The following is a 23505-nucleotide window of genomic DNA, read 5'->3' on the forward strand; positions in this document are numbered from 1 at the left end:
CAGTGGAACCCGAAAGACATGCATGAACGGGTTGGATGGGGGATGTGGGTGGTGAGGAAAGGAGGAGCATCAGTGGCGACTCCTGGATTTTTGGCTGGAACCAAGGTGAATGACTGAACACGCACTCTTAGGAGCGCCGCATTTTTGCTGCAGCTACGTGATCTAATAACTAAGCCTCATGTCAGAATCTGATTGTAAGTTTGCACCTGTGACTCTCGAATAAAGCCAGCAGCGTATGCAAATATAAGGAACGGGCCTCCGGGTGTGATGAGGACGTGGGAGAGGAAAGCAGAGAAAACCAGGGCTAACTTACAACACCTAGATCCATCCTCTTCATTTTAGATGGAGAGACTGAGGCCCAGAGAAATGAAGTCACTCGTCCAAGGTCCCACAGCTAGAACGTGGCTAAATAAGATTTGAACCCAGAGCCTGTGGTCTTAACCACTACTCTACTTAACCAGTCTCCTGGCATGGCTATTCAGTTGTTTCCAGATTGAGAGTGTGTTTGTTAGTAGTTTCCACTATTACCAATACCGTTGCTGAGAACGTCTTTATACATGCATCTCTGCATAGGTGAGCGAGGATTTCTGAAAGATAAATTCTGGGAAGTGGGTGCAGTAGGTTTGGAGCCCTCGTGTTCGGTGGCATCTGGCACTTTCCCGCCCCGCAGCACTCACTTGCACAGATCGGTGCCTACAAGTCTTCCCTCCTGCGAAGGAGCCGGCCCCTCCAACAGCATTTGGAAGAGGCTGTGCTTCTTTTAGGAGGTGAAGGATGATGGCAAGGTGGTAGTGGGGGGAGGGTGGGATTTTTATAAACCACTAGACAGACCCAGATCAATAATGCATGTTCCCCAAAAGGCCAGCACATTATCTCACAGTCAGCAACAACTGGCGCACAGAGGGTAGTCCTAAAAAATTTATCATCTGCTATTTTCTGCTCATCCAGGCGGCAGTTCTGACGGTTCTTGGGGCTGGAGACTTCTCGACTAAGATGATTGCAGGCTCCCTTCCAGTCCCGGGGCGGAGAACAGCCGTCCATCCTAATTAGGGTCTGGATGAGAGAGCTGGTGTGGGACACAGCACAGAAGAGGAGCTCTTTCTGTTTCCTAATTGTGAGGGGGGGTGGGGTGCATTTAACATGCCTCCCTGAGTTGTCATCTGGAAGGGTCCAGTGCCCAGGGGAACAGGTTCCAAGGCATATTGGTCAGTAAGTGGCCTCCATTATTAATATATTTTTCAGAGCGATTGGGAAAATCCCTGTGTTTGGATGACCCTTGGAGACCGGCAGGGTCTTGGCCGCCCTCTTCACCAGGAGGGTAGAAGAGGGAGAAGAATACAGAAGCCAAGGTCTCGTTTGCACGTGTCCTTCAAATAGGCCTTGAAACCGGTGGACTCTGCCAGGTTTACTAGTTTAATTCAATCCAGGCAAACCCTTGGTGAGCCTCCAGGGCTGGAACAGGCTCTGAGACACCAAGATGAGTTGGACGTGGTCCTTGCCTGGAGCAAGAGAATATTTGCGACATCCCAGGACCGTCTGTTCTATTACTTGAACTGGACTTACCTTTTGAAGCTTAAGTATTATTTTAACAGGAAGCTTTAATTATGACTGTATATGAAACACTAGTATCCACTAGTTTTTCACTAGTGGATACCAGTGGAGGTCACTGCAAGACCAAGTCTAATGAGAACAGCAGTGCTTTCACCTTTCAGCAAGATGCTGCCTCCCATGGGGCCGAGGCCTGGATGGCTTTGTTATAAAAGGTGATGGGCAGTTTTGAGAGAGGCGTTAAAGGTGAAGCAGCCCCTCCCTGAGACTTTCTCCTTGACATAATCAGCAGGATGGAGACTAGAAAAGGGAAGGACTTTCTCGAGTGTGAGTCACGGGCTTTGAATGTTGGGGCCACGCTTATGTGGTACCACCTGGCAGTAACTCTTGTGTCTGAGGGTTAAGGAGACCCTGCCGGTCTCCAAGCGTCATCCAAACACAGGGATTTTCCCAATCGCTCTGAAAAATATATTAAAAAAGAAAGGAAGGGAAGTCAGCAAGGAGGGGAGGGGAAAGGGAGAGTTGTGATTTTATGTAGGGCGGCCTCACTGAGAAAGGGAAATTTGGGCAAAGAAGGTAAGGGAATGAGTCAAGGAGACTCCCCCAGGAAGAGCTTTCCAGGCAGAGGGAACAGTGGGTGCAAAGGCCCTGAAGCAGAAGCAGTCCCGGCAGGCTCCCAGAGCAGCAGATGGCCCACAATGGCAGAGCAGTGTGAGCAAAAGAGACGGGAAGAGGTGAGGTCTGAGAGGCAATGGTGGGGGGGCGGGGGGGGCGGGGGATCATGCAGGGCCTTTGAACCAGAGGGAGAACTGTGGCTTTCTAAATGAGATGGACACGAGCAAGGACATTGACATCACCTGACTTACGTGTTAATGTGACCCCTTTGGCTATTTTATGGAGAATAGACTGAAGAGATGTAATAGGAGAAGTGAGGGGTCTACTGTAATGGTCCAAGCACAAGATGATGGTGGTTCAGACCAGAGTGGAAAAAGTAGTCAGACTCTGCCCAGAGGCAGAGGGTGGAGATGATAAGATGTGCTCATGGATCTGATGTGGAGTGGGAGAGCAGAGTCCAGAATAACTCCAAGGTTTTGGTCTGAACAACTGCAAGGAGGGATTTTCTGTTTACAGAGATGGGGAAAAGCTATGGTCTGGAGCTCAGTTCTGGACCTGGTAAGTTGCAGATGCCCATGAAAAGCCAAGAGGAGCTGTCCAAGGCAGCCAGCCTTCAGAGTCAGAAGCTCAGGCGGGAGGCCCAGGCCTGGATGGGCCTGGAGTGGGAGAGGGTGGGAATTATATGCAGATCGTGTGCCTGTTTGTGCTTTCCTGGGTCAGAGACCCTCACTGGATTCTCAGAGGGGCCTGTGATCCTGAAAACGGCAGGCCTTCAGCCTGGAGGGCTGTCTTGTAGGAGAGGCTGGCTCTTGAGAGAGAGGCTTGGGAGGGCTTCTGGCCAGGCATTTGTTTGCCTCTTTCCATCTGTGAACACAAGGAAACCACACCCTGTGCTGCAGACCGATATCCAGAAATCAATTCTAAATTGCAGGCTTGGGTGCTCTGCAGGGGCCAAATGGCTGGAAGCCGAGGATAGTGTGCCCAGATTCCGGACGCCAGATCGGTGGTAACTTCCAATGTAGCCTCTCTGAGATACCAACTCCTGACATTCCTGCCGCTGCTCACTGGAGTTAGAAAAACATGTGGATGCAGGTTATCTCAGGAAGAAGAGAGGCTCATTTGGACCCACCCTGGTGTTCAACTTGCCAAGCACATTCCTGCAAGATTTTTTTTTTTTTTTAATTCAGCAACACTTAGGAGATTACTTAAATTCTGGAAGCTAAGTGTATCAGCATTAGGTTTGGCTGCATGTAAAAGAAAATATAACAGTGGCTTAAACAAGACAGAGTTTTGCTTCTTACTCACATAAAAACGTCTGGAAGTTGGCAGTTCAGGGCCAGCCTGGTGGCTTCAAGGTTATGAGGGACCCAAGCTCCTTCTCTACTTTTGTATTCTACTATGCTTATTGTGTGGCTTCCATCTTTAAGGTCACCTTCACCATTCAGAATAGCTGCTGGAGCTCCAGCTATCACAGCCACATTCCAGGCAGCAAGGAGGAGGAGGAAACAGAAGGGCAAAAAGGATGGACCTTCAAGTTAAGTCAGCTCCCTTTAAGAACCGCATCCCAGACATCACCTACAACACGGACAGAACTTATTTAATTAGCCACACAATCTCAGCAGGAAATACAAGACCCATTCAAACTTGAGTTATTCAAGGAGGGTTTAACTTTTTTGCTAAGGTATGAGCAAGTGTGGGGAAATCACCAGTGATAGTGCAGCACTCAAGGCTAGTTAGTAACAGTGGGGTCATCCCCACTCCAAGACCAAGAGGGTGAGGGCAGCAAATGATTACTGGAAACTCATGACACAGGGCCATTCAGTAGGAGCTGTCACCCTCTGTTGACACCACGGGGAGCAAGATGGAGGAATCCATACCCGAACTTCAGTTCTTCCTTTTGCTGATGTCCTGCCAGGGTCCCCCATTGGCCAAACCTAGTCCAAAGCCAGAGTATAAAGCCACTTGTGGGTACAGCCCATCCAGGTCAGCTCCCTGGGCTGGAGAACGAGGCAGACAGTGGATCTGGAAGGTTAAAGGAAAGACCACTCCCACGTGTAGCTACAAGAGAGTCTGGGAAATGCAGTTTCCTAGCTGGGTGTGTTGAAGATTAAAATCAGGGCCTGTTAATAAGGAAGAAGTGGAAATAGTTATTGGTGGGCAACCTGGGGTCTCAGCCACACCAGAGATCAGGAGCAAGGGTACCCCGAAGGGGCAGCACCCCCAGCAGGGGCTGTGTGGTTAAATGATGGGCACCATGAGGTGGTATAGGGCACATGTGCTTCCCCACCGTGCTCACGGCCCCCACCCCCTGCCTGTCCTGGTCAAGGCTGTGTACCAGCCTTTACCCAAACCCACAACCCCTCTTCGCTCCCTTAAAGCCTGGTCTCTGTGGGTCTCCAGGCCACAGTGTTACTGTGCGAGTTTACTTAGCTGGTCAGTTCAGCTGGAATAGAATCAGCTACGGGTTGCAAACCCAGTGCCTGCAGGGCCAGGCTGGTACCGCAGATGAGGGAAGTGGGCCTGATGGGGGCCATGCAGAACCGGAGGGGAGCCCTTCTAAAGCCAGCCTTTGCTACTCAGATCCACCCACCTGTGGGCCCATCAGGCCCAGGTCTGTGTATTTTCATGCAAAGCCTGAAATCGGGATTGATGTGAAATCTCCCAAGTAAAAGTTAGCAATTAATTCAGATTTTTAAACACTTCTGAGCAGACCTAAATCCAACACACGCAGACAAGAGTCTGTCCGGAGGCACTTGATTTGTGAACTCTGTGTTACACCATATATAGTTGGGAGCTACTGTAATTTAAATTTTTAAAAGCTAACATGTTTTGAGTCCTTTCTGTATGCCAAGCATTGAACTAAAGGCTTTGCATATACTTTTCTCAATTAAAATTCTGCAATAGTCTAGGTAAGAAAAAGCGATGGTTAAACATAGATTTAAGTCAAGGCCCTGGGTTTGCTAATCGTGTCCCATCTCCCACTACTTCCCAAGGAGGGTCGGACATCACAGACTCTAATTATTTACCTATAACTTTAAGAAAACAAACATCAGAAAATATCGTCTCTTTAGCTATCCATCAAAACCAGTGCCTCCTATGTAATGCCACCCAAGTTGGTGGCCGCAGGACTTTGTCTTGGGGGGGGTGGCATGTAGGGTGCGTCTTCTCCTAGTTGACACAGAGCTCTAGGACAGAAAGTAGATGTGAGCCACCTAAGTCCCAGGAATGGCCAAAATTGGGTCATATTTTGGATCTTGAGAGCCCCCAGCACCTGCTAAGTCCCCAGAGATAGTAGTTGCCCTGACCCAAACCTTTAGAAGAGCACATTAAATCAGGATCTCCCAAAATGCCTTTTTAGGACACAGGTCGTGCATGAAATCATCTTGTGTGACAGGTCGACAAACATTGATTTTACTACTTACAAACTTCTTTCGATATGCATCCCCCCAAAAAAAATCTAAGTAGCACAGCAAATCCAGAATTTCACATAGTTACTTGGGTTGAGATGAAAGTTTATTTTTTTAAAGTCACATTAGAGAAAAATATCAAATCAAATAAATAGTAGCCCAGGTGGTACACTGAGAGCCCCCCGCAAAAGCAATCAGAAAGGGGACGGGCAAATGAGTATGCGGAGGAAGCACCGTGTTTCTGGCGGGTGAGTGGTTTGGGCACCAGAATTTAAGTCCCCATCATCAGGGTGGCGGTGAGGCCTCCCCAGTCTATTAGAGTCACCGAGGAAGGTGTCAGGGTGACCTCACCCTGGCCCAGCGAGGGCGGAAGGTTTGATCACTGAAAGAAGCCGGGTCTGTTTTTGGCTGCATGTCCCCAGGCTTGTGTTGGACGGCAGAAGTTTTGGTTGGCTGGCCTTTTTATTTCTGTGTGGCCTGGTCTTCCAGGCCCTTCCCTCCCCTCAGAGCTGCCCATCTGCATTAGGGCTGTGCTGGGCAAGGAGATTAGATCATATGTTTTCCTGTTCCAGATGTGGATTTATCGAGCCTCGTCACTGTGGCAGCTTTAATAAAACAGGTTACGGTCCCCAAGGGGAGGCTTAACATGTCGTGCTGCTTACGCACAGGTGTGGCTGTCATTTCAGGGCACCGTTAAATTGTGCTTTAATAGTGGATTGACACAGCTCCCCTTCAGCCGGCTTATTTGGGCCGGGGTGAGCGCCCCGAGCAGACAGGTGCGGGGACCTGCTGGAAAGAGTGGGCCATCACTCATTTGCCTTGAAATGAGGAGGAGGGCGGTGCAAGGGCTTTGAGGCCCTGGTTTGGAGCCCATTAAAAGAAAGAAACGGTTCCTCTGGCAATTTGCCTTTGGCCAACGCAGCATTCGAGGCTGCTGACTGCAGGTGAATTATTCACCAGGTGGCGGCCCCCCTGCCTTCCAGAAGGGTCTGACAGGTCGGGTGGACCGCCAGCTTTGTCCTTTCTGCAGTCTCTGGAGCCCGAGCAGGGCCAAGTCCTCACTACCAGCTGCTTCCTTCTTTCTCTTCAGTCTGTGAACAGCAGGCAAGGGCTTGATTCTGCCTGGAGCGCCCTAGATTCATGCTTTCGAGAAATATTTATTGAACACCTACTATGTGCCGGGCACTGTTCTAGGCTTCAGGGCTGTGAGGTGTGGTCAGTGGCCCTAGCTCTCATGGCTGTGACATCTAGGGCTGCAGGGGGGTGACCAGCAAGATAAATATGTAAATGTGCCAAAGTGTATAACGTGTTAGAGCAACACGTGCAGAGCTTAAAACGTAAAACAAGGAAGAGGATGTGAAATATCAAGGGCAGGGGAGTAAAATTGTGGATGTGGTGGGCAGGGCAGGCCTCACTAAGAAGAGAACTTTTATTCTTTTAACTGAAGTATAGTTGCTGTACCGTATTAAGTTACAGGCATACTAGGTAGTGATTCGCAATTTTTAAAGGTTATACTCCATTTACAGTAATTATAAAATGTGGGCTATATTTCCCCGTGTTGTACAATATATCCTTGTAGTTTATTTTATACCTAATAGTTTGTACCTCTCAATCCCCTACCCATATATCCCCCTTCCCCCCAAGAAGAGACCTTTTGAGTAGAGACAAGAAGGGGGTGAGGGCACAGACCCTGCATGTGCTGGGGAAAGGCGTTCCCAGCAGGAGGAACAGCACGGGCAAAGGCTCTGAGGCAGGAGTGAGCCTGGCAAGTGTGAGGAGAGACGAGGCCGCCGTGGCTGCGGAGACGGGGTGCGGAAGGGGGCCCGGATCCCACAGGGCCTGCGGACAACCACGGGGACTCCGCTCTCCAAGCGAGTGGCAGCCACGGAGAGCGCTGAGGAGAGGAGGCTTTCTGGCTGCTCCTCGGGGAATAAACGGCCGGAGTCCAGGCAGGAAGCAGCTGACCTAATTCAGAGGAAAGAGGATGACTGCTGCCCGGCGAGGAGGCGACAGGACTCTGAGTCTGGATGTTCTTTGAAGAAAGAACGCCAGGCTTTGCTGATGGATTGGATGTGGGAACAGAAAGATGGGACCAAGGAGTAGCCAAGATCATCGCCTGTGTAACTGGAGGAGAGGGGAGGAGCTCAGGGTATACCCGAGGTGTCTCTTAGCCAGCAACATCGCCGGGTAGACAGTTGCAGATTGTGCCAAATGCCAGCCATCCCCTCACCTTTCCGCCTTGCCACCTGTACTACTATTTACTTTTTTTAAACAGACGTGATTGTTTTTTAAGAACAGGATTCCACTGCCCTAAATGAGAGAAGCTAGCATCACTTGCCCTAAGTCACAGGAAAGTAAACCAGGCAATCCAGTATAAGCTAACACAGCTGCCCGCCCAGAGCTCCAGCCGGGTGGCCGGGGCTCTTCCTGTTGAAATAGGAGGTGTGAGGGTGTTAAGGACGTGACCACGTGACCGCACCCACCCGAGACTTTCTCCTGGAGTTGATCAGAAGGAGTGAACGGGAATCACTTTCCCACCACTGGGGTCCCTGGCATTTGGCGATGTGACCCTGTGCCAGTCTCACTGCTGGTGTGCCAGCTAAAGTCACCTCTGGGATGACGAGGGGACCTGATAGACAGTCCAGGGGATGATTGTGAGCCTCATTGAAGCCGAGAGTTGACCAAGTGTGTGGGGACCTCTGCGCCCTTCCTGGGTTCATTATCACCACCTCCTGCGTGCTATAAACTGGACGTTTCCTGAACGTGACACCCGGCACCCACCTCTGCTGTCAGACAAGCTTGGGCTGGAGTCCTCACATCCCACTTCCCCAGCTCTGTGGCTGTGACCAGTCATTTAACTCCCTGTGCTCAGTTCCCTCTTCTGTTAAATGGTTTGTTGGGAGGATTAAGTAACGCGATGCACATCGTGTGCCCAGCACAGTGCATACAGCACACATTCAGCCAGTGACAGTCACCACATTAATGATAATGATTGTTACTGACATGGAACACTGCCCTCTACCCCAGGGACAAGTCGGAGCTGTCTCAACAGCTAAGTTATATTAAGAGTTGCCAAACCAGGGCCTTCAGGGACCAGGCAGGTAATGTGAATGGGCAAAGTTGGTGTAAGACTATAGGGAGGGGTGGGGAGTGTGGCACAGTAGAGAGCACATCATCTGTTTGGTGCTATTTAAAGTGAAATTTTTTAAATCCACTGCACACGACACAGACGCACACACACGCATGCATATCTTGGACACAAACCAGCTTGGGCTCCTGAATTATATGGAAATGCAAAGAGTGAGATAATTTGTTGTTGTTAATTTAGCAGATATTTCTTGAGCAGTCACTATGTGCCAGGCACTGTTCTGGGCTTGGGAGGACAACAGTGAACAAAGTAGGCCTAGATCCCTGCCCCCGTGGAGCTGTCCGGTGGGAGCAGTGGGCAACATGCAAATGAGAGAACCGTCCGAGGGCAGTAAGTGCTGGGGAGCAAGTGAAGCAGGGAGGGGGCGTAGGGGTGCTGGAAGGAGGGGCGGCAGTTTCAGTGTGAGGCCAGGGAAGGCCTCTCAGATATGTGACATTTTTTTTTCACTGGAGTATAATTGCTTTACAATGTTGTGTTAGTTTCTGCCGTACAACAAAGGGAATCAGCTCTACGTGTTCATATATCCCCTCCCTCTTGGACCTCCCTCCCACCCCACCCCCATCCCACCCATCTACATCATCACAGAGCGCCGAGCTGAGCTCCCTGGGCGATGCAGCAGGTTCCCGCTAGCTATCTGTTTTACACATGGCAGCATATATATGTAAATCCTAACCTCCCAATTCATCCAGCCTCCCCTTCCCCCTCTGTGTCCACCCGTCCATTCTCTACATCTGCATGTCTATTTCTGCCCTGCAAATAGGTTCATCTGTACCATTTTTCTAGATTCCACATATATGTGGAATCAGATCTGTGACATTTGATGGATAACCTGAAGGAGGCTGGAAGGAGGCACCCCAACGCCAGTGGGGCCCGGGGCTCTGCTGGACCCTGAGGCCATGGCCCGCTCCCCCTGCAGGTTCTGGCGAGTTCGCACCAGCTGGTGGAGGGAGGCCTTGGAAAGCTCACCTCCTCCATCCCCTCCAGAGGGAGACTTCACACCTGGTAGAAACCCTATAATTGCCACCAGTTACAGATGGGACCCTTGGGGACTTCTCGGGAGGGCATGTGACCTTGACAACAGATGTTCATGTAGTTGCAGGCCTGACGATTCCTGTTGAGACAAAAAGCCGATTCTTTCCTCTATCCACTGGGCTGACCTCGGCCAAGAGCCTCAGGGAACACAGCTGGCTCCAGGTGGGCGTCCCTTATAAAACTGCCTCAGCACTGGGCTCGAAAAGGCAGGCTTTGCTCTGTTTCCTTCGGTCGTTCAGTGAGACGTTACAGAGCATCATCTATGTGTTCCTGGGGGTAGAGTGGACGGGGCCCTGGATCACCCAGAACTCTCAGTCCAGAAGCAGAGGCAGATCATGAACAAGTGAACTTGTAAAGAAGACCGTTTCAGAAGGACAGAAATGCTAAGAAGAAACATACATTGGTGTGATAGCAAGTACACAGGGGGCTCCTTCTGATGGGGAGGTCGGCCAGGCCTTGTTGAGGAGGTGACCTCTAAGTTGAGATCTGAATAATGGGACAAGCCAGCAAAGTGAAGTCTCAGAGAAAGAGTCCCAGGCAGAGGCAAGAGCAAGTGCAAAGATCCTGGGGCAGGGATGAGCTTGGAGCCCTTGAGAAACAAAGAAGAAGCCAGTGTAGCCAAGTGAGCAAGGGGGAGGGAAGAGATGAGGTCAAAGAAACACGGGAGGTGGGTTGGCAGGCAGGGCCGGTCTGGAAGAGTCTTAGGCCACAGTAAGGAATTGGGCTTTTCTTCTGAGTGTGATGGGAAGCTGCCAGGTGGTTTGAAGCAGTGAAGAAATATGATCTATGTCTGCCTCAGGGAAGCTCTAACTGTTCCCTTCCCTGTTTGGTGGAAAGATGGGATAAAAGAATCATGTAAATCTCCACTTCACTCTGAGCCTTTAGGGACAGAGTGCCAAGGTGGGTCTGATTTGTTGTTTTCGGGTCACTAGGGGGTGACCTCGTTGCTGATTGGGATCAGCGGCTCCCTGGCAAGAACTTCAAATGCCTGGTGGACCCTGGATTGGTTTCCTGCTGCTGTCCTAACAAATTGCCATAAACCAGGTGGCTTAAAACAACAGAAATTTGCTCCCTCGCAGTTGTGGAGACAGAAGTCTGAAATTAAGGTGTTGGCAGGGCTCTGATTCCTCCAAAGGCTCAGGGGTGAATCCTTCTCAGTTCACCCAGCTTCTGGAGGCCAAGGAGTTCCTTGGCTTGTGGCAGCATCCGTCCAATCTCTGCCTCCATCTTCACGTGGCCTTCCCCTCTGTGTCTGTGTGTCTTCTTCCTTCTGTCTCTTGGAAGGACACGTGTCATTGGATTTAGGGCCCACCCAGGTAATCCAGAATGATCTCACCTCAGGATCCTTTAGTACCTCTGCGAAGACCCTTGGCCAAAGTAGGTCCTTATTCACAGGTGCCAGGACTTGGGACAGGGGCTTATCTTTGGAGGGTGGGCCATCATTCAACCCACTATAGACCCTGAGAACTGCAAGGAAAAGAAAAAAATGGAGGATGGCCTTAGAAGGAAAAGAAGAAGGATTTCCACTGAATATTTCTGTTAAACCTACTAAGTGTCTGGGTACCAGCCATGGTATACGATTTCACATCCATCCTTCACACGTTTACTGAGTGCCTACTGTGTGTCACACACCATAGGGGCGTTGAGGATTCGGCACTGAGCAAGGCACACAGTCTTTGAGCTCCTGGAGCCCTCAGTGGAGCAGACATTGTGCAGGCACCAGCGCACAGTAGGGTTTCCACACAAATTCCTTTCCTTCCTATACCTTGCTCTGCTCACAGCTTCACTGAGAAACAAGAATAGGCATGAGTGAAATCACCATACCTAGTGGTTTATCATTAAGTCCTAATAATACATGCGTGATAAGAGCTCAAGGGAATCAGAAGCCAGAGTGATCCGAGAGAGCAATGAGAAGAGGTGCGACTATACTGATGGGTCAGATTTGGGGGGGGGGGGGGAGGGGGGAGATGGGAAGTGGGTTCCACGCTGGAAGGACCATGTGGACAAAGGCGGCGACGGTGGGTTACCACTGATGCAGAGCACGTCAGCTGAGAAGTATTCAGAGAGAAGGGGGAAGGGGGAAGGGGGGAGGGGGGGAGGGTTTACCAGGTTGACGTGATCGGATTTCATTAAGAGGGAACAATTCTTGGGGAAGTTCCAAATGAAACAAAGTATAATCTTCTCTCTGTTTACATAGTGGTTGCTTTCCCAAAAAAAAGTCAGCATATATTAATACCCTGCAAAAAAAGATGTTCTGTTTATATGCAAGACAAGAGTTCTTTACTAGGCTCAGATAACTTATAAACAGGTTTTTACCTACCCGCCCCCATGAATGTCTAGTGGAACTGGGGACCCAGGATACTTCCTCATTGCGCAGGACCATCCAGTAGTGCATTGCTGGCCGCTGCCCAGAAATGCCAGGGGTGCCCCCCAATCTGTCCCTGGAGATTTCCAACATACACTCCCCTCCCCCGGGATGGGGGTACTGCCCTGTTGAGGACCACTCAGCACCCGTCTCTAATTGTTTGGTGCCCGACTGGGGCACACTCGTTGGAAATCTGCTGGCCCACATCTCACCTCCGCTCTGGTTGCAGGTTCCATGCAGGTGATGAACAAGACGCGGCGCATCATGGAGCAGGGCGGGGCGCACTTCGTCAATGCCTTCGTGACCACGCCCATGTGCTGCCCCTCGCGCTCCTCCATCCTCACCGGGAAGTATGTCCACAACCACAACACCTACACCAACAATGAGAATTGCTCCTCGCCCTCCTGGCAGGCACAGCACGAGAGCCGCACCTTTGCCGTGTACCTCAACAGCACGGGCTACCGCACAGGTGAGGGAGCCAGGCTGCCACGGGCGGGCACGTGAGTGGGCTGGGAACCTCCGACGTCGTACCCGGTGTCCTGCCTCGGACCACTGTCTTTCCCACTGTAGTCCCTGTACTGCGAGGGGTCCCTGTAGTGCGTGAACAACTTTAATTTAAAAGTTGTGCACTGACTTCTAGATGTGTTCGAAAAATACAGATTTATTTGCCTACAGGAGTGATAGAAAGTGACCTTTCCAAAGGAATTTGAGTTAAAAAAAAAAAAAAAGTGAGTCCATTTAAAATATGAAATATACTACAGAGAGGCCATGAAGTACTCGGGCAGGAGTGTGAGTTCTCTGTGAATTGTGCTATTTAAGCCGTTGGGGGACTACTTCGTTAACTTGAGGCCATCAGCATGGAATAAGCTTCCAGAAGAACATTGGGGTGGGGGATGGAGAGGAGTGTTATGTGGGGACTGTGGCCACTCTACAGATGGCAAGGGACTGTTTGTCTACACTTGATCGTCTACACTGCCCAAGGTGCTGCATCCCTCCTGCAGTTGGTGCCCGCAGTGTTGGTTGCATCCTGGGTGGAGAGCGAGCGAGGTGTCCTGTCTCTTTATCCTGCAGGAGGTACTTTGGTGCGTTCTGAAGACTCACCTGCCAGACTGGTTGCCTGAGGCAAAGGCACAATTACAGTCACTTATCTGCAGCACCATTGCAAAATCCTCCAAACTCAATTAAATTTGCTTTAATTTAGAAAAATAAACAAACACTCCTCACCTTGGGTAAGGAGCCAAGGCAGTTGTGAAATTAGATACTGTGGCTTGAATGTTGTAACCCTGGGAAGTTGTGTTCAAGTGACAAGGGGCTTCTTTGGGTAGGAGTGACATGAGAGAAGGACAGATACCTCCCTCAGCTGGGTTCACGGCACTGAAGCCGTCCTGGAAGCTGGGCAGCTGCCCCTCACGTACACGGTGTGGCTGGCGTGAGCACATCGGGATGGGGAGCAAGCCGGTGAGGTGTGTCGTCTTGCAGACTGTTTCCACTGCCAGAATCACCTAACGAGCGGGTCCTGCTGAGAGAACTAGGAAGGCCTCAGTCCTATACACATAACCCTGTTGGTTCCAGGATCTCTGCAGAAAACCACATGGGTCAGAGTTTACCCCAGGCCACCACCCATCTGGTTGCAGAGACCTGGATATAGATGGAGGAAGCAGGACAGACCAGGGCACCTACTGAAAGGGGCATCTGCCACTCAGGTCCAGGTAATCATAGCCATTCATGCTCAGGGTTGCCAACCTTCAAATATTTCTAATATGAATTTTTGGCCAAAATCTGCTGATTTTAAAAAATATTGGCAAAACCCAGTTTGTTTTGTTTTGTTTTGTTTTTTTAATATACAATGTGGACCCACAAAGAAAACATGTCTCTGAGGGCTGTGAGACCCACTTTTAGAACCTCTAGCTGAAAGGTCTGTGTAGAAACCTTTAGCTTTGGATGCCAAAGGAACAGTAAGGACCCTAAAAGTGTACTCATCAACCCCCCACATTTGACAGCTAGGGCAACTGCAGCCCAGAAAAGAGACTTGCTCATAGTCATAAAACCAGGTGCTTGTGGCATAATCAAAATGGAAACCAAGACCGTAGGACTTCAAAGGGAGTATGGATGTTGTTACATCCATCAAATTGAAAGGAAACATACATACTGCAATATCTTAGAGGCTCACGATAGGGGCCAAAGCCTGGTGTTTCAGAATCATGTAGCTGGCACAGGGAAGGAGCCATCTCTCAGGATTTAACATTTCTTCAAAATTGATTTCTGCAAACTTTGTCCTTGAATTTAAACAAATCACCAAAAAGCACTTTCCCCAAAGAACTGCTTTCATCCAACTATGCTTAACTATTATACCCTCAATGAAGACTGGGAGTGTAATGCCAAGTATAAATTGCCATACATAAAACATATATGTTTGTTGTAAAACTGTCCTGAGAATTTTATTTGTTATGTTTAGAATGGCCCTCTCTACAAGGAACTCTGTTCTAACCTGACTTTGAGAACTCAGGACCCTGAAAATGTCTGTTTACTGTGATGAACTTATGTGCTCTTGTCATTAAAGAACAAGAGCTGTGTACCCTGTATACTTTCCCTTTTTGCCCTGGTAGTTAGGAAGCTCAGATTTGAGTTTTATTTCATTCTTTTTTATGGCTGAGTAATATTCCATTGTGTGTGTGTGTGTGTGTGTGTGTGTGTGTGTGTATACACACATACCACATCTTCTTTATCCATTCATCTGTCAATGGAAATTTGAGTTTTATATTAAGCCACTGCTTAAAGTGAAAACATGACCAGTTATGCTGGTCATTGTAGGTTGATTGAGAAAAATAACCGAAAACTATAATGAATTCAAAATCCCTTTTAGATTAACTTGATTTGTATGACTCACATTAGAATAATTAGACTCATATTAGAATAATAACTTTTTAGCTCCCCAGGGAACAGTGGTCAACTGTTCTTACCAGGTATTTGGACACATTCAACCCTGCATTCTCATAAGTGTCTAGGGCAACTGATTGAATTGGATTTAAGTTTTTTGGCTGTGTGTGAGAGACCCAAGACAGCAGTCATTTAGTACTCTCTCAACTAAAAGTCTGTGCTGCTTTGATGGACCTGCCCATGAATTGATCAGAGACTCAACCATTTTCTTTTCTTTTTTCTTTTTTTCTGAGGCATAATTGGCATATAACATTATAGTAGTTTCAGATGTACGACATGATGAGTCAATATTTGTATATATTGCAGAAGGATAACCACAATAAGTCTAGTTAACATCTGTCATCATACATAGTTACAAAGGTCTGTGTGTGTGTGATGAGAATTTTTAAGATCTACTCTCTTAGCAACTTTCAAATATACAGCATAATATTATTAACTCTAGTCACTAGGCTGTACATTATAGCCCCATGACTTATTTATTTCATAACTGGAAGTTTGTACCTTTTGAACCTCTTCACTCATTTCACCCACCCACTACCTCCCACCTCTGGCAACCACCAATCTGTGCTGTGTATCTATGAGCTCGACTTTGTTTTAGATTCCATATATAAGTGATATCATATGGTAATTGTCTTCCTCTGGCTGACTTATTTCATTTAGCATGATACCGTCAAGGTCCATCCATGTTGTTGCACATGGCAAGATTTCCTTCTTTTTCATGGCTGAATAGTATTCCAGTGTGTGTATACCACATTTTCTTTTTCCTTGCATCCATTGAGGACACTTAGGTTGTTTCCGTATCTTGGCTATTGTAAATAATGCTGCAGTTAACATGGGGGTGCCGATATCTTTTCAAGTTAGTGTTTTCATTTTCTTCAGATAGATACTCAAGAGGTAGAATTGCGGGATCATATGGTAGTTTTATTTTTAATCTTTGAGGAACCTCCGTACTGTTTTCCATAATGGCTGTACCAACTTACCTTCCCACCAACAGTGAACAAAGGTTTCCTTTTCTCTAAATCTTTGCCAACGTTGTTATTCTTTGCCTTTTTGATAATAGGCATTCTAACAGGTGTGAGGTGGTATCTCATTGTGGTTTTGATTTGCATCTCCCTGATGATTAATGATGTGAAGCATCTTTTGATGTACCTGTTGACCATCTGTATATCTTCTTTGGAAAAATGCCTATGCAGATCTGTTGCCCATTTTTTTAATTGTATCCTTTGGTTTTTTCTCTTGAGTTGCATCAGTTTTTTGTATATTTTGGAAATTAATTCCTTATCAGATGTATGAGCTGCAAGTATTTTCTCTCATTCGGTAGGTTTTCTTTTCGTTTTGTTGTGCACAATGTTCCTTTACTGTGCAGAAGCTTTTTAGTCATCCCATTTATTTCCTTTTGCTTTTATTGCCTTTGTTTTTGGTATCAAATCCAGAAAAAATCATTGCCAAGATCCATGTCAAATGATGATTTCAGGTCTTATGTTCAAGTCTTTAATCTGTTTTGAGTTAACCTTTGTCTATGGTGTAAGATAGTGGTTCAGTTTAATTCTTTCACATGTGGCTGCCCAGTTTTCCCAGTTCCATTTATTAAAGAGACTGTCCTTTCCCCATCATACATTCTTAGCTCCTCTGTCATAAATTAATTGACCATATATGTGTGGGTTTATTTCTGGGCTCTCTATTCTGTTTCATTGATCTATGTCTGTTTTTATGCCAACACCATACTGTTTTGATTACTACTGCTTTGTAATACAGTTTGAAATCAGGGAGCATGATGCCTCCAGCTTTGTTCTTCTTTCTCAAGATTGCTTTGGCTCTCTGAGGTCTTTTGTGGTTCCATACAAATTTTAGGATTGTTTTTCCTGTTTCTGTGAAAAATGTCATTGGAAATTTAATAGGGATTGCACTGAATCTGTAGATTGCTTTAGATAGTATGGGCATTTTAACAGTATTAATTCTTCCAGTCCATGAACATGGAATACCTTTCCATTTATTTGTGTCTTCCTAATCACTTCTCGGCCTTTTGGCTAAGATCAAGTGTATGTGTGTCTTCTTCTATTTGTTTCATTAATTAATGTCTTATAGTTTTCAGTGTACAAGTCTTTCACTACCTTGGTTAAGTTTATTCCAGATATTTTATTCTTTTTGATGCAGTTGTACATGGGACTGTTTTCTTAATTTATCTTCCTGATAGTTTGTTCTTAGTGTATAAAAACACAACAGATTTTTGTGTATTGATTTTGTATCCTGCAGCTTTACTGAATTAATTTATTAGTTCTAACAGTTTTTTGGTGGAGTCTTTAGGGTTTTCTATGTATAATGTCATGTCACCTGCAAATAGCTACAGTTTTACTTCTTCCTTTATGATTTGGATGCTTTTTCTTTCTTTTTCTTGCCTAATTGCTCTGGCTAGGACTTCCAATACTATGTCAAATAAAAGTGTTGAGAGTGGGCACCCTTGTCTTGTTCCTGATTTAGAGGAAAAGTTTTCAGCTTATCACTTGAATATGATGTTAGCTATGGGCTTGTCATGTATGGCCTTTATTATGTTGAGGCATGTTCCCTCTACAGTCACTTTTTTGAGAGTTTTCCTCATAAATGGATGTTGAATTTTGTCAAATGCTTTTTCTGCATCTGTTGAGATGATTTTTATCTTTCATTTTTTTAATGTGCTGTATACATTGATTGATTGGGGGATGGTGAACCATCCTTGCATTCCTAGAATAAATCCCATCTGAAGATGGTATATGATCCTTTTACTGTATTGTTGAATTCAGTTTGCCAATATTTTGTTGAAGATTTTTGCATTCTGTGTTCATCAGAGATATTGGCCCATAATTTTCTTTACTTGTGGTGTCCTTGGCTGGTTTTGGTATCAGGGTAACGCTGACCTCATAAGATGAGTATGGAGGTATTCCCTCCTGTTCTATTTTTTGGAAGAGTTTGAGAAGGATTGATATTAATTCTTCTTTGAATTTTTGATAGAATTCACCTGTAAAACTGTCTAGTACTGGACATTTATATTTGGGGAAGTTTTTGATTATTGATTCAGTCTTTCTAGTAATTGGTCTGTTCATATTTTCTCTTTCTTCATCAGTCAGTGTTGGTAGGTTGTATGTTTTTAGGAATTTATCCATTTCTCTAGCTTGTCAAATTTACTGGCATATAATTGTTCGTAGTAGTCTCTTATGATCCTTTGTATTTCTGTGGTATCAGTTGTAACGTCTCCCTTTTTATTTCTGATTTTATTTGAGTCCTTTCCCTTTTTTTCCTGGTTGAGTCTGGCTAAAGGTTTATCAGTTTTGTTTATCTTTTCAAAGAACCAGTTTGTAGTTTCATTGATCTTTTCCATTGTCTTTTTAGTCTCTGCATTTCATTTATTTCTGCTCTGATCTCTATTATTTTTTTCCTTCCACTAACTTTGGGCTTTGTTCTTTTTCTGGTTCCTTGAAGTGTAATATTAGGTTATTTATTTGAGATTTTTCTTGTTTCTTGATGTAGGCATTTGTCACAAGGAACTTCCCTCTTAGAACTTCTTTTGCTGCATCCCATATGTTTTGGTGTGTTGTATTTCCATTTTCATTTGCCTCAAGTTTTTTTTTTCTCTTTTGATTTCTTTGACCAATTGGTTATCCAGTAGCATGTTGTTAATCTCCACGTATCTGTGAATTTTCCAGTTTTCTTCTTGTAATTGATTTCTAGTTTCATACCATTGTAGTTGGAAAAGATGCTTGATATGATTTCAGTTTTCTTAAATTTATTAAGACTTGTTTTGTGGCCTAACATATGATCTATCCTGGAGAATATTTCATGTGCACTTGTAAAGAATGTATATTCTGTTGCTTTTGGATGGAATGTTCTGTACATTTGTGCTAAATCTATCTGATCAACATATAGTTTAAGACCTATGTTTCCTTATTGATTTTCTGTCTGGATGATCTATCCATTGATGAAAGTGGGGTAATAAAGTCCCCTACTATTATTCTATTGCTATTTCTCCCTTTGGGTCTATTAATATTTGCTTTATATGTTTAGGTGCTCTTAAATTGGTCAGAGACTCAACTGCTTTCTATTTCTCCTTATTTCCCACTGATGAGAAACAAGTCACATGAGCACACATGATTGCAGAGGAAACTAGGGAATGTAGTCTTTATTCTGGGTGGCCATTTGCCCAGCTAAAAATTCTATTACTATGGGAGAAGAAGAAATGGATAGTGAGGGAAGATTAAAGTCACAACCTCAATAATGGTTCTTAGCCCGTTTGTGTATGTGATACCCTTTTGAATACAGGAGGTTAGCTGGAACTGTGGAAAACTGGAACCAGAAAACTGTTCCTTATGTGGACCAACAGTTCATGTAAATAGTGCTTTTAATGTATTTAATTAGGTATTTTATCTTGAAAAAGTGAAACTACACAGTTTTGAAAATAACTTTATTCTGTGTTATATTCTAATAGTGTTTAACAAAGGTTAGGTTATAATTGTGCCAAATGGATTGATTCTTTAATCAAATGAATTGATGAAGTGTCAGTTAAAGGCAGTGGGGGGGGATAACTTGTTCAACAAATTTAAGTGATAGCACAATATGATATCCTTTACTTCACCTTCAGTTTTCACAGCAAAATCGTAAAGGGTCATTTTTGCAAACGTGTTTGAGGATTTGATCAGTTTTCCCAAGGGCCTCTCTTAATCCTTTGACATCTGAATCTTCCCTGTGAAGTGCTGATTCCCTCATCATCATTTTCAGTGGTCTCTTCTTCAGTTATCTCATAGACCAGATTATTGTTTGTCAGTGGATTTGCACATACTTTAAGCTGTCCTCCCGCATCACTTTTATTTCACAAAACCTTGCATCTTTCATAAGATTTGCCATTTCATTTTGCCATCATCTTGCTCTGTGCTTCCCTGTGTTTGCAGTAGAGATTGACAGAGGGTGAAGTGAGAGGTGCTAAGTTTAAGCAGGATAAATATCAATTTGTTCATGGGTATTTCTGTGTGTTGGCTTCCTCTCACTTCAGGGACTCAGATCTCAAATATAAATACCCTTGAAAGGATAAATTGTATCCTAAGTTTTTACAAAATGTGCTTAGCCATCTTTTAGCACATTTCAGCTGCCCTGACTGTGCTCCCTTATATACCCACGAGTTAAAGTTATATCATCCGTGGAAATGAGATGCTTCCAGGTCTTTGCAAAGCAGTTGAGAGCAAGAACTCTGACTGGGTTCAAATCTGGGCTCCACCACTTACTAGCTGAGTGAATTTGAACAAGTTATTTAACTTCCGTGCCTTGGTTACTTCACCTAGGAATAATAATGTTACTTAGCTCGTAGGGTTTTCTGAGGATTAAATATGTTAGAACAGTGATACCTAGTAAGCACTTAAGAAACATTAGCAATGATAGACACAGCACCGCACCAGCGTTCAGATGAATGTCACAAGATGTAGCGTCATGTGATGAAAATAAGTTATACCCACGGATCAAAAGGTAGCAGCACGTGCTCAACCTCTCCGGTAATTAGTGAAACGCAGATTCAGCCAACAGTGCACTCTCACCTCTCGCCCATCACCACAGCAAGTATTCAGAGGTCCTGTCACCCCAAATGATGGTGAGGACGTGAGAAAACAGGAAGACCAGCAGTGGGAATGCGCATTAGCACCTCTACTTTGAAGAGCAATTTGGCAGTTTCTGGCAAAGCTGAAAACATGCATCTCTTTCCATTCAGCAATTCTCTGGCTCTGCACCCCTCAGTTCTGAGGAGGTGGTACGTAGTTCTGCTTAAGCAAGGAGAGGGTATTTCTTGGTAATGCTCGTGGCTGGTAGATAACCTTCAGATCCAATTGACAGAAACCCCAGTTCCCAAGTGGTTTTGACAAGAGACTGAATTCTTTGCTCCCTAAACCAAAAAGATACAGGCGAGCTTTATACAGGGACAGATTCTGTGGTTTGACAGTGTCACGATTTTATCATAAGGCCTGAGGTCTCAAGAGGATGACCGGCACTGGGACGGGCCCCATGCCTCTTCCTTTGTATGATACCTTAGCATTCAGCAGGGTTTTTTCCCAGAATGCCCAAGTGGTGAGAGTCTTTCTGACTGGACCAGCTTGAGTCACATGCCAACCCCTGAACCAATCACCACGGAGAGCAGACGGTATGTGCCAGTTAGCTTAGCCCATGTCACCTGTTCCTGAAGCAGCAGACGGAGTCATTTTCACCCAGCACCTGGGTCCCCAAATAGAAATCAAGAGCTGTTGGAAAGGATAAAGAAGAAACACATACTACAGTGACATTCACAGATTTCCACTACCTTGCCGTGGGCAAAACAACCACCACCGAAGGGGGAAAAAAAATACACTTCTTCTGGCCCTTCCTGATGAATTAAACAGGAGTACCCATTTTCTTCTCGTTAGGGTACTGCTTCCTCATTCCACGTTGCCGTCTGAGTCTGGCATTTCGGAAGCTGTTTCCCCACCCAGCTCCTGCCATCTGGTGCAGACTTTTGTAGAGGTGTGAACACTGGGGGTGAGCCTCCTCCCTTTCCCTCATCGTGTTCTAGAATGCACCGTGGGAGGAGGGGAGCACGCCCCTCATTACAGGCCCCAGGTGTGCCAGGGCTCCCGGTCAGAGCTGTTTTGAAATCAGGCCCTGAGCACCCCAGTTATTTTCACTCTTCTCCTCGTACAGAGCTGGGGAAGGGAGGTCAGCTGAGGACCTACACTACTTGGCTGTCAACGTTGGGCAGCCATCCTTACTTAGCGGGGGGGGGGGGGAACCTCTGTGCCATGACACCTCCTGTGGCAGGATGCCTGGGGCATTGGTGGAGGCTGGGGCATCCCCCTGATGTAGGAGGGTGGAAAGGAATCTGCTTGGCATTTGGGCATCCCTGACAAAGATTTGCTGCTGGCGTGTAAAGGGGTGTGCGTGTGTGCGCGCGCGTGTGACTTATTTTTTCTCCAAAGTGGTTTTAGGACCACAAAGACGTTAGAGCTGGTGTTTTTCTCTGAGATAATCCTCACCCCTCCCTCTTTCCACCCGTCGGTTTTGATCTGCTTTTAGCCTCTTGCCCTGAAACCCACACACCAGCCTCCAGCTGCCTCAACATCTGCCTTTGGATGTCTCCCTGGCATTTCGAACCTGGCATGTCCAAACTGACTTCCTGACCGTGTTCCTCCCCCTCCCAGGCACCTCTCACAGTCTTCCCCTTGGCAGTTCCAGTGTCCCAGCCGCTCAGACCAAAACCTTAGTGTTATTCTTGTTTGTTTGTTTTTTTCTCCCTTTCACACTCTACATTCAATCCATCAGCAAACCCCATCAACTCTCCCTTCAAAATATACCAGAACCCTCTCTGGTGCCACCATCCTTATCTAAACCTCCATCATCTCTTGCCTGGGCTGCCCCAGCTTTCTCGTCTCTGGCCTCCCTGCCTCCGCCCTCACCCCGCTAGGGTCTGTTCTCACCACAGCAGCCAGAGGGATGCTGTCAGCCTACGTCAGATCCTGTTTCTCCTCTGCCCACAGCCCTCCTAAGGCTCCCCCCTCACTCAGGGCAGAGGCTCCCACAGTCACCTCAGGGTCCTGATGATCTGCCCCCCTGTCCCTCACCTCTTGACCACCTCACTTCTTGTCCTCCACCTTAGTCACTCCCCTCCTTCCTGTTCCTCAAACCATCCAATAATTCCTGGCCCATTCCCATCTCAGGGCCTTGGCACTTACTCTTTCCTTTTCTGGAGACTTCTTCCCCTCACATCTGCATGGCCATCACTCACTTTCCTCAGACCTTTGTTCAAATACCACCTCCTCAGGGAAGCCCTCCTTGACTATCCATCCGAAGGAGGCTCCCCTTCCCCCTTTTTCCCCTCACCCTGCTTTTTTAAGTCAGAGCCCTTGTTGCCACATAACATATATTGGAATGTTGTCTGTCCAATTTCCCATGTTAAGTTACATCCCCTGACCCCTCTGGTTCTCCCTGCCCTGGTTCCTGCTTTATCCGCCTCCCTGGCCCTTTCACCACTGATGATACACTTTGCCACGTATCTTGTTGGTTGTCTCCCTTCTAAAATGTCAGCTCCATGGAAGCAGAGATATGTGGTCTGTCCTCTCCAGCATCCCTGTGCTGGAAGGGGGCCTGCCCCGTAGTAGCTGCTCATTGAATGGTTGCAGGATGAGTGGATGAATCTGTATTCTGTCCAGAACTGGCAGCGCCCCCCGACCCTCCCCCGTCTTGTCTGTGCTCCTTTCTCCTCTCCCGTTTCTCTCCTCCCCACCCCCAGTCCCGCCGTCTCAGCCTCTCCTCCTCTTTCTCCTTGGCCCTTCTGCCTGCACAGAGGAGAAAGGACTTAGACTCTTCCTGGGACGATGCCTCCGGGCCCCCGTGCAGCTGTCCCGCCTTTACAATGGCAGCCTTCTCTTTGCTTGGCCTTTCTCCTGTTTTTGCTCCCCTCTCTCTTCCTCTCCCCT

At 46.7% G+C, this 23505-nt stretch overlaps 1 protein-coding gene across 4 annotated transcripts in view; it reads left to right on the forward strand.

Moving 5' to 3' along the window:
* SULF2 (sulfatase 2) overlaps positions 1-23505 on the forward strand; it is a 143028-nt gene that overhangs the window by 33714 nt on the left and 85809 nt on the right. For all 4 annotated transcript variants that reach the window (XM_068524425.1, XM_068524426.1, XM_068524424.1 and 1 more), the window contains exon 3: positions 12345-12584. In XM_068524425.1, coding sequence (XP_068380526.1) covers positions 12345-12584 — 240 coding nt within the window. The remainder of the gene's footprint in view (positions 1-12344; positions 12585-23505) is intronic.

Source organism: Eschrichtius robustus, chromosome 16, assembly GCF_028021215.1.
Source record: "Eschrichtius robustus isolate mEscRob2 chromosome 16, mEscRob2.pri, whole genome shotgun sequence".
NCBI classification, from domain to species: Eukaryota; Metazoa; Chordata; class Mammalia; order Artiodactyla; family Eschrichtiidae; genus Eschrichtius; species Eschrichtius robustus.